The sequence below is a fragment of the Podarcis gaigeae genome (assembly GCF_964106915.1).
Source record: "Podarcis gaigeae genome assembly, chromosome: 17".
Classification (NCBI taxonomy): Eukaryota; Metazoa; Chordata; class Lepidosauria; order Squamata; family Lacertidae; genus Podarcis; species Podarcis gaigeae.
In genome coordinates this window covers 8,645,861-8,661,844 of record NC_139694.1, presented here as the reverse complement: position 1 = coordinate 8,661,844, position 15,984 = coordinate 8,645,861, and the positions used below count along the sequence as shown (strand labels likewise).

General features: G+C 39.7%; 1 protein-coding gene across 1 annotated transcript in view; it reads right to left on the bottom strand.

Moving 5' to 3' along the window:
- The window catches only part of TNKS (tankyrase), a 76,643-nt gene that overhangs the window by 34,729 nt on the left and 25,930 nt on the right, over positions 1-15,984 (bottom strand). The window contains exons 4-9 of the mRNA XM_083718437.1: positions 14,202-14,238; positions 13,461-13,536; positions 4,612-4,706; positions 3,142-3,208; positions 1,832-2,018; positions 890-1,011 (exon numbers count right to left, since the gene is read on the bottom strand). Of these exons, the coding sequence (XP_083574563.1) occupies positions 890-1,011; positions 1,832-2,018; positions 3,142-3,208; positions 4,612-4,706; positions 13,461-13,536; positions 14,202-14,238 (584 nt within the window). The remainder of the gene's footprint in view (positions 1-889; positions 1,012-1,831; positions 2,019-3,141; positions 3,209-4,611; positions 4,707-13,460; positions 13,537-14,201; positions 14,239-15,984) is intronic.

Below are 15,984 nucleotides of genomic sequence, written 5' to 3'. Positions count from 1 at the left end.
GAGCTGGACTCAAAAGAAGGAAGCTAAAGGACAGCTACACATCCAGAATCCAGGAACAGAAGATGCTGAACAATGTGGGAGATGGACACTGCCTGATAAAAGTATCAACTTGGGTAGGGAAATAATCTGGACTAGATGAACATGTTTTCCTATTTGTTTTCATTTTATCGTCTTTGTTCAAAATGTTTCAAATCATTACTGTTGAATAAAGACCTTCATGATTATTTTTTACATTGCCGCCTTACAAAATCTAAATTTGGGTTAAATGTGTAAGAGGCTTTGTAGTTCACACTACACTAATTGCCTTACCACACTACTTGATATAGAAAGTTCACTGGGCCACTAAATAAATTCCAGGCATAAAGGACTGTTTTAGTGGAGGCAGGCAGGTTATCCACACTTGGTGGCAGCAGTGAGGATAAAGGGAGGAGCTAAATTAGTTGGGTTGCTTGCTTCCCTTGCCTCTCACAGCACAGGCTGCAGCCTGAGCCATCGTGTCCACAGATAAGCAACCTTTTTTTTTTTTTTTTTAACTCTAGCAGATTTTGAAAGCTGCTGAAGCAATTACAGTTGTAAAAATACACGATGTACTGAGGGATCAAACTATTCATTTCAAAGCAGACAACTGAAAAAAACATTTAATTCTGAATGGCAGAATTCTCAGACCCCTGCTAAAATGGTGTAAAAATGAAAGAAGATGCTTACTACAGGTTCTTCCTTAGCTCAGCATTAAGTCACTGGCAGGTCAAGCATCATTAGCTATGTGATGGGCTGAACTAGATTTACCTTGAAAACGCCAGTCTTAACTATGGGATAACTTCAGCCACAATTATGTATACAAAACCTTACATGCTGCCTAAAGCAAGCAGAGTGACTCTTATGATCTCACCAGTGCTGTCTCATGGGACTGTGGCTGCTTGAAATTAATGACCTCCAAGGCAAGTGTCTTCTTTACTTTGGCTAAGTCAGCTTCTCTTGCTGCTTGTAGTAAGGAATGTCCTTTGAATTCATCTGCAGGGGAATAAACAATATTCATGACTGTCAGAATTATACAGCATTAGCTTAGGAAAGCCAAACAACAGTTAAGAGGGACAATATAATTCCACATAGTTCACCAAGAACTGTCCTATTGCGTTCTCTCAAGTGAAGATTGTGAAGACAAAATAACATTCTTGGGCTGAGAGGTAAAAGGGGGGTTTCTATTTCAATGCTACTCAGCCTAAGTGCAAAATTAGTTTAGATGCTCAGTGACTTGTATAAATGCTGCCTAAAGGACACACACACACACACACACACACACACAACCACACTTCTGATCTGCCAAATATGTTGATAAGAGAAGATTAACAAGAAAAAAGGTTGCAGGGAAAGGCTTCTGAACTGACTTTTAATGCCTGAAATAAATTAGAATGTTGTCCCAAAGTGACCCAAATTTTGTGACAATAGCGAAATCTATTAACACATATGAAGCAGATATTATAAGGGCAGTAATTAAGTAAATATTACACAACAACTAGCATGATTATTCTCAGTTTGCATGATTTATTACATAATTTTCATTCTTTCGAACAATGTATTCTGCTTCTGCTGGTCATGATGAAGGATGCGAAGGAACCCCAGGCCCTACCCTATGACTGCTCAAAATGTTACACAGCAATCCCTCTGAGATTTCACCAGAAATGCCCACATCAAAATGATCTTTGCAACTATCTTTGCAAAAAAGTTGAGGTTTACAGGGAGCTGAATTCTGTGATCAATATCACACTCCGTAGAGCACAAAGAGCACTTTCTAGATGTGAAATACAGTATTTTGCACCCTAGTGATACCTACAGGTAAGCCTCTCTTTCAGCTCAGGTGTTGGGGCCATGTCAACAGCACTCTTTCCATGACAGTTGACCAATGTTGGATCTGCACCATGGCTGAGTAACAAAGAACAAACTTCCACACGATTCTTAGAAGCAGCTTCATGTAATGGGGTAAACTGCCAAAGATCCATCGCATTAACACAGGCACCGTGCTAAGTAAGGAAAGAATAAGAGTTAAACTGTACAGGTCCTATGTAGTGTCAGTACCACAGTTAACTTTCAGTGCTAAACAGAAGAGGTGTTATCTAATAAAACCTTTGATTATAATGAATTGATATTTTAATACATGTTCAAATAATATGCACTTGATAGAAAGAATGTGCTCCAGGTTTGCTGCTTGCAAATGTTTATTGAAAGCCCAGAGTCTCTCTCAGAATATGATGAGATTATGGAGTTTAAAAAATAAATAAATGTCAGTTTCAGTAAGACTTGGTGTAGCATAGCAGGTAAAAAACATCCTATGTTGAATCTCGACTAGCCATAAACAGTGGTTGGCTTGGGGCAAGTAATAGGTTGTATCTAATTTAAGATTATTGCCTTATTTCCACTTCCACAACAGAACTTCCTTCTCCAACTCTCCAAATCTGCTTGGGGTGTCTCTCCCAAACCTTCTGGAGCAGATATATATGGGGCTGTGAGGGGGTTGCATAGAAGGAGAAGTTCCATTGTGTGAGCAGAAGTCACTGCAATCACGCAATAATTTAGCTAGACGTAACCCAGTTTCTGTAATATGGTAGAAATACTCTCCTATGTGTGGAATGTGGACCAGGTCTGTTATTTTCACTTCGTTTTTAATAAGATGGCATAATAGAAAATATTATGGACTACAGCTAAAATTCACGTGTTATGGATGGCGTAACACCTAATTTTTACAGCGTATTCTTCAGAGGTGTAACATTTCAATCACAAATATGTCACAAGCACACACAAATTCAGTTAATCATATGCTATTGTTTGAAAAATGGCCTCATTGATGAGAAATGTGTCCCCCTCAAACATTGTTCTTTCGTTTGTTTGACCACACAGAAAGACCCCCACAAGCCATACCGTATTTCCATACATATGCTGTACACAGCAGCTAAGGACATTTATATTGCTATTGCCATGTTTAGTTCACAGGATCTGCAAGGCTGCTTACACAATTTAACTTAAAAATACAAATAACCATACAATAAAGGACAACACACAAATAGTAAACACGACAGCACACTACACGTTAATTATTTCCTTCAATTAATTACATAACATTAAAGAATTACTTCTCTTTAACGTTACCTTCAACAGCAGTTCTGTAACTTCATAATGTCCATAGGAACATGCATTGTGGAGGGGCACAAGTCCACTGCAATAAATAAAGCATTAAAATTACATTACCTAAAAAGCTAATAATTAGGCAACTTAGAACCAAATTGGCTGCAGCAAGAGACATTTAAAGATGTAAAATGTAATTTAACCTCAATAACATTATTATTCAAACAGATGCTTGGTCATAGATTCTAGCCAGGTGCAGGATTTTATAAAAATCTGAGCATGTAACAAAAGCAACACTGCACTGCCCAGTTTCATGCAGGGTATCAGTCACATGAGTCAGGCCTGCACAAATGGGAATTCTGATGCACAGATGAGAAGATTGCTTGAACTCATCCAGGGAGGCAGCACAGCAGATGTTCCACACAACGAACTTTTAAAATCCTTTCTGAGCCCTAGGTGAAGCCACTTTTTAAAGCACTTTGCTATATCTTATTCCAGCATTTGAAATGCGCCTCTTCCTTCCCTTTGTACAAAGGTTCCAACTACTTCACAAGCAAGGGAAGAGGAGCTTTAAAAAATACAATTCCTGAATGCAAAAATGAGGTCAGAGCACAAAGGAAAGCTTTAGAAGAACAGAAAATTGTTACAATAATCTAACAGACTAATTTGTAAAGGTGTGACAAATAAAAATATGGCGTGGAAACACCCCGACCACACTAGAAAAAAATGCAGTAGGAGATATGAAAAAGTCTTAAGATATTTCTGAATTATTCTACAGCATTGTTGTTTATCTCCCTTCACTTTCCACACGAACATATCTGTCAAGGAACCACTATACCTCCCCCAGAATGCAATTTGAAAACCACTGCTCTAAGCCGGGGGGGGGGGGGGGGAGCGGGAGCTGCAGTGTGTGATACTTAATCAGTTCTGTGATCTCAAAACTTTACTCCAAATGTACATCATTGTAACATCTACAAGATTTGAAATGCTTGGGAGAATAATCAAGGTTTTACTGTTGCCCAAAGGATAAGCCTTTGTTAAGAAGGTAAAGGGACCCCTGACCACTAGGTCCAGTCACGGCCAACTCAGGGGCTGCGGCGCTCATCTTGCTTTATTGGCCGAGGGAGCAGGTGTACAGCTTCCGGGTCTTGTGGCTAGCATGACTAAGCCGCTTCTGGCGAAACAGAGCAGCGCACGGAAACGTTGTTTACCTTCCCGCCGGAGCAGTACCTATTTATCTACTTGCACTTTGAGGTGCTTTCTGCTAGGTTGGCAGGAGCAGGGACTGAGCAACGGGAGCTCACTCCGTCACGGGGATTCGAACCGCCAACCTTCTGATCGGCAAGTCCTAGACTCAGTGGTTTAACCCACAGCGCCACCCGCGTCCCTCCAAGCCTTTGTTAGGTACCACTATTTAAGAGGCCCTTTCACTAGTATCCACCTGCTTTATGAGCACTAAAAAAGCCAGTGAGTTCATTATACTGTCTTACATACCCCTTATCCTTCGCATGGACATCAGCACCATGCTGAAGCAAAAGCTGGACAATCCGGACTCTGTTGTATCCTGCAGCCAAATGTAACGGAGTAGACTGTAAGAAAAGGCAGAAACAAAAAGAATGAAATTAAGACTCTTTCCTTGGGTAAGGCAAGTTTCCACACAGACAGATACCGCAAGCAGAAATGGCAGCTCTGCCTGGGGAGCAATTACAAAGCACCTTCTATGTTCTGCACAGATTTCCTATGGGAACCACCTCACATGAGCAGCAGCCTCAAAACACCAGAACAGCTTGCATGCATAAGCTACTTGAGGTGGGCATAGAGATAAACGTATCCTCAATAATATACCCCTCTCCTCTGTTTTCTCTTCCCAGTCGATTAAAAAAATGCTTCTGGCTACTGCCTTCTCTGTAGCTCCCTATTAATCTATCAAAAGTGCATCCTCTACCCACTATTTAACCATTAAAATACCGTCTCCATTTTGAGTGTGTTCATTTGCTTTCTTTCACAACAAAAGAGAAACTGGCTACCTTTCATCTTATACAGACAGAAAAAAACATTTACTAATGTTCAGTAAGTTTATAAGTTTAGTTTAAAAGGCTACATCACAGACTCTGTTATATAATCATTATAGATAACATTATATGCATTTTATCAACAGACTGAATATTTCCAATGACATATCTAGCTACCACTACCCAAGAGATCAAGTTTTTTTTAAACTGATGTCAAAGGTATTTAATCTGTTGAAGAGATCAATTGATTAAAAGTGGTTGCCCTACTTTCAACTTCTCTCACTGACTGCAAATACCAAATCCAAGTCTCAACTTAATTAGCATTCTCTAGGTTAAATCAGTCTAGCTTCCCCAAAATTAGTGAAAAATGTTTCTTGCATTCCATCTTGAGGGCAATTAGCCCAGACTGTTTAAGTGACCCTGCTGTCCCATCATGGTCCTCTCACAACTGGATACACTTAAAACCTGCTCAGCAACCAGGAAGTACATTTACAGTTGCCATGGCAAGCCAGAGTTTATATCTGGTGAACAGAATTAGGGTGTAGTTTCTGGCCAGCTTAAGTCCCAGGAGTCTTCTTCACACACTGAAGGTGCATCATGTGATTAGCATGTCTGCACTGAAGAAATTAAAAATGAGCAGCTGCCATGTGTAAGCTCCTTCTGTGCCCCCTAACACATGCATGCTTGGGGCAAGCTCTGTAGTGTGACCAGTGCTAGCCTTTGGCATTTACCGTATTTTTCGCTCTATAAGACGCACCTAATTTTTGGAGGAGGAAAACAAGAAAAAAAAATATTCTGAATCTCAGAAGCCAGAACAACAAGAGGGATCATTGCGCAGCCTGCATTCGCTCCATAAGACGCACACACATTTCCCCTTACTTTTTAGGAGGGAAAAAGTGAGTCTTATAGAGCACAAAATACGGTATTTATTTTTCTTTAAATTGTCAGCATTCTCCCTGCCGGCAGCTGTGTTACATTTCCACGCCAGCTCCTGCTTCTGGGAGCAGCATTTTAAAACCTCTTTTTTTACTTCCCTCAATTTTTTTATTTCCCATTTCTGTATTTGCCTTCATCTGCCACTCTTCCCTGTGACTTCATCTCAGCATAATTTTTCTCCAGTCTCTTTGGCAGCATCTACAGCAGAGGTACACTCAGAGCAGGACTCTACCCCACACCTCACTTCTCACTCCAGAAAGGGGGATACAGTTTTAAGCAAATTGTTTAAAGATAAACACCAGGGAGGATGAAGATTCCCTGCCGGTTTCATGCAGGAAAACTGAGGTGCTCTTAGGGAATAGCAGGTCACCAGAAAACCTGGAGTGGACATCTTCTGTGGAGGGAAATATGGCGATCGTAGCCTTTTTAGCTTTGGTGTTGAAAACAGTGCTCTGCCTATGGAAAGAGAACTGCAGAAGGGAGAAAGTATTTTGATTGTAAAGAGTTTATACCACGACACCACCAGTCAGTTTCCAATAGATGCAAACTGGGTATCCTAGCACATCTAATCTATATCAGAATCAGATGCAAAAAAACCAACAACATTCCGGCAGGAGCTCCATAAGAGAAATAACCAAATATATTACACCTACATTCAAGAACACACATTGCTCATCAACCTCAGTGTGCCTACCCAGGGGCTCAAAAAGGTTGGTGACCCCTGCAGTACAAAGAAACTAGTACCAATGTAATGCAAAAGGACAGTGTTTTTGTCCTAAACACAGTCCTTTTAAAATGATAAATATAATGCCTTAAGCATTATTTCATTTGAGGGTAAACATGAGATGACTGGCCATAGGTAAACAGTAAAGAAACATTACTATAGTCTGAATTGTTGAAGCTGAAAACAAACTGCTTTCTTTCCATCTATGGAATCCTATAACTCTTCCTTCCAAATATTTAACACCTAAAACATTCCAAAATGAAACATTGCATTACTTGATTTTTCAAATTCTTATGTCTAAAATAATTTAGTACCTAGTGGTGAAAAATCATCATAATTAGCCTTGCAAAACAGCTTTCCCACCCTGCATTTTCAAAAGGAAAATGGACCATCCCACTTTACAATCCTGTTAACATATCCCCCCAAAAGAAAAAAGGGTGACTTTGAAGACATTTAACTATTTTTTTGGTTACTTAAGAAACTTTAATGATTAGAGTTTTACTGGCATCACGGTTCCTCTTTTGAAGAAAAGTGTAATAAATTGGCACTCTTTTGTAAGAATGTGTACATTAGCAGGTTTTTTTACTTTACAGATGAGACAAACAATGAAGGGCTTAAACATCACAAGAATGACAAAAGAAACCTTTTTCCTTGCTCAAACTGAAAGGCTGTTTTTTGTTTTTGTATTAGTAAGTCTTACATTTATATGCCATCTTTCTTACATGGAACTGAAGGAGGATGGTAAACAGTGCATATATATATATATGTGTGTGTGTGTGTGTGTGTGTGTGTGTGTCTCAGTGTGATGGTGACTGGCTAAGATCACTCAGTAAGCTGAATGGCTCAGTGGCATCTTCCTTGTATTAGTTGAACGCTCTGTCTAACTATTATGTCACCTCTGCTCATACCACAATGAGCCTATCACTTGCACAGGTATTCCAGCATTGTGAATGATCCCCTTTAAGATCTTTGTGTAAACAAATGAAGATTCCTTCCTGACTGTAGAATAGTGTATTGGTGTCATCTGGGGACTAATGGAAGCAGTCTTAGCGCAAGTTATTTGGGGTGGTTATACAGAATGCGATTGCTGGGTTTGACGAAAATCTTCCAGTTTGCATTTCAGTAGGTAACCAGTAAGAGTGAACTTTCTCAAATTACTTTGTATTTAAGGGTAAGAAAACACACAATGCTTGGAAAACAGAAAATCATCTTGTGAAAATCCATTAACTTTTCCAATTGCATCATCATTTAAAAGCCAAACAAAAGCAAACATTGTCTTTCAGAATCCTGTTTATGGTAGTTAAATGTAAACACAATGGGAAACAAATCCAAAATGGGGACTTGAGCTTGTTTCCCTCAAGAATTATGACTTACAGCCTGTAAACAAAGAATTGCTTTGTACGGTATATAAAATGGTGAATAGGAAAAACAAGTGACTTCTAATATATCTGAATTTGAACTTGAACTAACTAGTATGGTGCAGTCGCTGTATCAGTCCTGAAGCTCACTGGGTGACCTTGGGCCAGTTGATGTCTCTCAAACTACATGTACCATTACAGGGCTGCTGAAGGATAAAAGGGGTACAGGGTTTGGACGAAGAACAATATATGATACCCAAGTAGGGTAGGATATATTAATAAAGCAAGAACAGAAGGTAAGAACTTCCTTTTCCCCCCCACATGAAGTGTCCAAAACCACTCCAAATACAGATGTGCCTAGTTTTCTTTTCAAGTTCATACAAAAGATTGCCTGGGTATGATACATCATTGTAATTATATGGATTTATAACAGCAAAGAGAGAAAGGAAACACTTGCCCTGTTTCCTCTCACATGCAGAATTGAAAGGGCTTTTAAGACTTCCCGTGCTAGTCATTTTCCCACATTGCATACAAGGCAACGGCAAGAAGATGAAATGGCTCCCTCTCCCTAGGTGATAGTTAAGGAAAGTAGTGAAATACTATAAAGGCTCTGTCTTCTGAAATAAGATGCACTCAGTTGGCTCATTTGTATCTGCAGAAAGCATGAGGAGTTATTTTTTGGCTCTGCATTGGTCTTGCATCTCCCTATGGGCCTCCATTTATGTTTAGGGGCTTTGTTGTTAAGTATGCACAGCATGAAAAGGAAGTTAATTTCTCTATCAAGCTGCTTTTATTCTCCAGTTCCCAGCACTATGAAACAACACTGCAGAAAGTTCCAGAAACATACTTTAACATGACAGAAAGCAAACAGTTAAGCAAGCCCAGAGATCCGAACTTGCACTATAAAGGTTTAATGGGGTGAGGGGCAGAAGTTTTAAAAGAATTAGAAGTCTGGAGAACTGCAACTCACTAAGGGCCAATCTACACAAACAGATCGCACATTGAAACCTTTTTCTGGTCTAAACTCTCATCCAGTGTAAACAAACACTGATGACAACCCTCAGAATCTCACTTTGAAGTAAATAAATTAGCAGATGTTGTTATAACGTGTTTTATGATGGTTCCAGTAAAGCTGGAATAAGTAACTACCATTTTAAATAGTGTACAGTGGTACCTCGGGTTACATACGCTTCAGGTTACAGACTCCGTTAACCCAGAAATATTACCTCGGGTTAAGAACTTTGCTTCAGGGTGAGAACAGAAATCGTGCTCCGGCGGCACAGCGGCAGCAGGAGGCCCCATTAGCTAAAGTGGTGCTTCAGGTTAAGAACAGTTTCAGGTTAAGAACAGACCTCCGGAATGAATTAAGTACTTAACCTGAGGTACCACTGTATCAGTAACCACTAGGGCTGCTGAGGTAAAAGGACTCTGGACATCACTGCAATGATATGGAACCTGCAGCCCTCCAGATGCTGTCAGACTACAACAACATTATCCCGGTCCATTGGCCTTGCAGGCTTTGACTGGTGGGAGGAGTTCAGTAACTTCTTGTTTTGCTGTATATGACTGCTTCCAAAGGGATAACTGCAGTTCCATTGCTGCCCACTATGAAAGCACTTCCCTTGTGTCACGCAGAAGCATTTATGCAGAGCTAAGCTTTGCAAGATGTTTTTGGAGAGTAACGCAGAGGCAATTTATTTTAATGCAATATTGTAAAAGTTGTTTGGTAATGTAAAATTGAGTTTGTATCATTTTCATCTGTATTGTATCAACACAATATACAGTACATAATTTGTTTAACTGAATTATCTAACTGAATTTATTTTTCCTGGTGTTACTGTTTAATTTTTTAATCTTTGATGAGCACATTTGCCATTGATTTCCTGCCAATATGTATCATCACTTGGCATTCTGAATTCAAACACAGATACTAGCCAATTCTTCATTTACAATTCAATTCATTGACAGATAATAGGGTCATGGGTTCATTAGAAATAATACAAAAAACTGCACAAATGGATTCTAAAAATATACAGGATGACTGATAGGATTATTTATAGTATTTTGGAGTTATTTTTCCCCACGCAAAACCCTAACCTCTAGCTGTTATTAATAAGCAGAGACTATTAGGTACTACAACTTCAGTAGAATGCAAGCTTGAATGATGGAATTCAACAGTATATGTTTCTTCAAAATTCTATACAATATTCAGTGTTGAAGATTTTATTGAAGAATTACAGCCTCTTATAACTGTAAAGAAAAAAGTGCATCCTCATATTTCAGCTAAGCGATTAATGTTGGTGCCTAGAACCAGCTTGTGTTGCACAAACACTAGTGTTTTAAGTAATGACTGCTTGTGCACATGAATCTTTCACAGCCAGCAATCATTACTCTGACTGCTGGGATTTCCTGACCCAAAATTAAGGTTTGCTCCTAGGTCTCTTATTTAGGCATGCATAGCCTATCTTCCTATATCAACGATGTCAAGTATTTGAAGCTCAAACCATTTTACTCATTTATCTGAACATAACAGAGAGGGGTAAAGGGAGTACGTGTGTGTGTGTGTGTGTGTGTGTGAGAGAGAGAGAGAGAGAGAGAGAGAGAGAGAGAGAGAGAGGGAGAGGGAGAGGGGGAGAGAAGAGAATTTCCCAGATAAATTCCAGATCCACATGAGGGCAATCTTTACTAGACCAACTAAAAGGTCACACCCCTGGTCAACGCCTGTCCTTTTGGCCTAATTGGATGCTTAGACATGGAAAGATGGCAGAATGTAACCTGGTACTCAACTTAGGCATTTCCTGCCTAATATATTGTAGTCTTGAAACCCATAGATGAAGGGTGGGATTCACCCAACGAACCTCAACAAAGTCTTGCACAAGGACTTCAACTTGCACAATGAGGCTTTCCTCTCTGTATCACCCCCCCCGATGTGCCCCCCCAATGGCATGGGGGGGGAGAACAACCCCCCCAGAACAGCACATGGAGAGTCATCTGGCAAGCTGATATGCTTGCATAGACGGAACATTTGCAATAGTGCCATGCTGAATTCTACCTGAACCAGCTGTTGATTTTGGTGGCTTTTAGGGTGGATTTAATACTAATGGTGAAACCAGAGCAACGAGACACTTATCCAATTTGGTACACTACTGAACCTTGGGGATGCCAGATGAAGGAAAGGAGCAAAAGGCTTAAGCAGTATCACAGAATGAAACATATTGAACGGCAAGAGTCTCAAAATCTCATTCCTTTGGTCAATGCAGAAGCCAGCAGCATTCCCCAACCCCAATCAAGGTTCAAGGTTCAAAAGCATTACGTATGCACTGTTCCCTATGCGATATGTGACTTATTCCCTGACAGAAGCAAGGGCAATCGCTGCACAGGTGGATATCTGTGAACAGGTCAGAGTCCTGCAGAGTTTTGAATCTTGGAGAGTATGCTTTCAACAGAGAAGACGTGAGCCATTTTGATAGGAGAGAGAACTGAATGGTGCCTTCACAGTTACAGTAATAGATTAAAAAGAACTAAGCATTTGCTGACCTGTAGGGATACCCCAAGATCCATCACATGGTAGGAACAGTTCTCAACAGAGGAGCTCTCAACAGTAGGTACCAAATATACTCATTATATAAATGTTTTGTTGTTATTAATAATAATTTTATTTTTGTTTTGAATAGAAATCTGTTGGTTTTGATCAATTTATCTGCTACTGCATCTCAATTGTTTTAAATACACTGAACTTCTTTCCTTTGTATTTCCTTTCAGAACACTCAGATACATTATATTCCTGAACAATTAATACTATACTTGATGGCATATTGTTTTGGGCCTCATTTAACTATCTGTGGGGATTTAGCTACACAAAAAAATTCTGCTCAGGACTTCTATATTAAGAATACTGATTATAAAAGAAAACTCTTTAAATAAACACACACAGTTGCATATCATCACTTAAAAGACTTCCCCATGCTATCAGACTAAGAATACAGTACTACAAATCATCTGAATAATTCCTAAATATAAGTTGCTTGCACAGACAGTTCTAAGGAGATTCAGAAGTACTTAGTTGCGGACAAATGGGGGTGGGGATAGTGTATACAGTTCATTGTGACAGTAAAACCAACTGATGGTCATTCTAACATATAAGTAAAAACAAAACAATATATATAATCATACACACACACACACAAGCAATGCATACCGTCAAGTTTTAAATCAGTACAACTAATCAAGAATCTAGTGGGTATAATTTTAGCTCAGTTACAGATTATACAGACAACATTATTAAAAAGAAAGGGCATGGTCCCATAAAATATAAGCAGTTATAAACATTGAAATAAATGGCACTTACATGAGCCTTGCTCTGTAGTGTTTGTGTCAAATAATGTTTGAACTGGCCCTTTTTGCATTGCAAATGAATAAACTTATTTTTAAAAGATTTAGCTCCAAAATAGACAACTGGGAGACCAAGGGCCACAACCTGCCCCAGTTTTTATGAGTCTACCCTCTCCAGCTCAGCTTGGGCAGGAATGATCCAGCCTTGCAGGCCAAAGCAGCTGGTCATCCCTGTTTGAGACTAGGCTGTGAAGATTTTGGCAAACCCTAAAAATAGCCACCGAAGGATAAGATTACTAATCTGTGTGGACCTGGGTCAGTCCCAAGAGCAAATTCTAGTATACCAATTACAAAATTTCAAAGCTAAGCAGCGAAATTAAATGGTCAAATGCACATTATGTAATTTAAGAGAACATGTCATGAAGTCTGGCTGGTAGCCTGTCATTGTAGGTTCTTCCCTTCCCCTTCTAACCCAATCCATTTCATTCAACATCCCCGTTATGTAAAGCTGCAGCCAGACATCAAAAGCATAAAAATATCAAAAGTTAAGAGAATTCAATAGGCACAAATCATACCGATATGGAATTAGCTATGCTAAGCATAGTAGTAGGAGCTTGGACTCCTACCTTTCTTAACTGAACAATACCACGAAAAAGAAAATACTAGACAGACTGCTATCTTACAGCTATTAACAGCCCAAACATGCAGTTTATTTTTATAGCCGAACTATCTGAAGCATAGCCCAATAGTTGACATTTGAAACAAATAGCATGATTTCAAGTGCACGCTCCACTGCCTCTGTCAATCTGTCACAAGCCATCAATATTAGGCATAGCATCATTTAATTTCATAGTTAACAGACACGAATTACAACACTTCCAACATAAGTGATGGGTTAAAAATATTTTCAAATTGACAAGGCATGCAGGTTAGCTGTCAGGGGTAAAAATGGCAAAATGTGTTAAATATGCACAGACTTACTTTTCGCCCATCACTTGCATGGCAGTTCACATTTAAAGGTGTCAACAAAGCCATTAGTTTTTCTTCATTACCACTCCTGCATGATAGAGAAGAAAGAGGGAGAGCCCCTTATAAAATATTTGAAATGGAGTTTCACATTATACACTGCTCTATATACTGGCATGTTCAAAGAACCACCCAATATGCATTTCAAATTGCAAAAAACAGACACTTGAAACATTTCCTTTAAGAATACACCATGTAAAAGATTAACATCAATTTAACGTTTAATTTATATTTTACTTGGTTTTATGTATCTGCCGAAAAGACGTTTCCCAAACACCTATTTTTGTTACATTCCCCAAGACACTATAAATAGCTTCAGAGCTCTTGCTCAAGGTTTCTTATGATGGGCTTTAAAAAGAAAACGCGAAATATGCCTTTCGGGTATAAAATAAAGAGAAAATGTCCTAATATACTGTTTCTGTCTAAAATGATCACTCTAAACATAAATGAAATTGGGAGTACATTATGTCAAAATGCAAGCACCCCCATCATACTGCATGACTACAAATAAACACATTCTTTTGCTTTTTGCAAGTGGCTAAAATCCAAAGCAAACCCATGCTAACAAGCCTTGTTTATCTGCATAATTTCATAATAGGGTAATGACAGAATGACAGCGATCATAAAAGCCCATTTTTCATCCCGGCTTCCTACATCCTCCCTTCAAAAACCATTTGTATTCTGAGCAGCACTTACCTAGCAGCTTCCAGGAGTTCGTCTTTCTTGTATTCACCTAAATGATTGCAAAATATCATGCTGTTAGCATTTGGCAGAAGACAGATTAAGAAATGCAGCAGGAAGCAAATACAGAATTAAACAGAAGGGGGGAGGGGGGGAGAGTGAGCCCACACCCCGCTGGGTGATGGAGCTGTGACGTTAGCCAGCTTCTGGAGGCAGCATCACCAGTGCCTTGGAGACGGGCAGCAAACTGACGCAGCTTCTTGTCCAATCCTCGGATGAAATGGCTTTCTTCAGACAACCAATGAATGCTAAACCTGTATCTAGAAACAATCCCTCCGATAACAGCATGGCAGCTCAATACAATGTCTCCTCCCCCACTTTTCCTATTCACTGTATCACGGCATACTAGCATAGCGTGAAAACGTAAGAAAAAAAGTAAAGCCACAACGCCCTGAATCCGTTTCTAGCTTGACAGTATCTTGCAAAACAATTATTTTATACGTCAGAACTTCCTGAGCCTCTGCCTCATAAGAGCATGCTTCTGGCCTTAAGGAAAGCAATGCATCAAAAAGAGATGGGGAAGGGCAAAAGCATTCAGAAAGCTGCACTTAAAACCTACCATTAAAAGGTTATTTGGCTGTTTTCGTATCTTAGGGCAAAATTCTAAATGCACGTCCTGAACTCTAGCTAAACTCCCAGTGCCAAGGGTTCTGTGGAATATCTGAAGCATTTTTTATTTGAAGAGTATTAGGTCTTCAAATTTTAAAGTTGCAAAAACCTGAACTGGGAAATGCTGAGTACACCTCAATTTAAGAGCCATAAAGTCAGGAAATTACAACTAAAATAATCCTCACAATAGCAGCTACAGTATCCAGGCCATCTTAACATTGCCCTTTCACTCTGCAGGTCACTCACAGCAATATTACAATTAAAAACCATTGCAGTTTACAATTATGGCTAGCAACACGTCCATTAAAATCACCTACCAGGGACACTTGCACAAATCCACACGCACAGACACAACTACTGAATGAATGAGTGTTAAATCAATGTGGGGATATTTGGAGAGCACACTCATAATTTCTATTCAATGACCACAGATACACAACACTAAGCCACACTGTGTAATTTGTCAGGAGATCCCATTTTACTCCTTCCTTAGTTGGTGGGGAAACAAGCCATGAAGTGGCTGGCTTAACATCACATCTTAATCAGCATTCATGATTTGTTTCTCTCAAACAAACCAAAAACAAAACATGGGCTCCTTTGTTGCAGTTTGAGAGAAACAAAGCACAAATCCTTGCTCAGAAGTAACTCTATGAGTTTGCTTCCCAGCTCAACGGAGGAGGAAACAGGAGTATTCATTGGCAATACACCTCATACATATTATAGTTAAAAGAAACCATGCAGTTTGGGCTCAGTTTTACATGCAAATGCAACCTCTATCTGTGAAGAATAAATACAGACTTGCCTTCATAGGATTCAACCTATGAAGTGGCCTTACAGTGTCAGACTATTGGCCTAGCTAGCCCATCATCTCCTGCCAACCTCGCAGTTCGAAAGCACGTCAAAGTGCAAGTAGATAAATAGGTACCACTCCAGCAGACAGGTAAACGGCGTTTCCGTGTGCTGCTCTGGTTCGCCAGAAGCGGCTTAGTCATGCTGGCCACATGACCCGGAAGCTGTACGTCGGCTCCCTCGCCCAATACAGCGAGATGAGCGCCGCAACCCCAGAGTCAGTCACGACTAGACCTAATGGTCAAGGGTCCCTTTACCTTTACCTAGCCCATCATTGTCT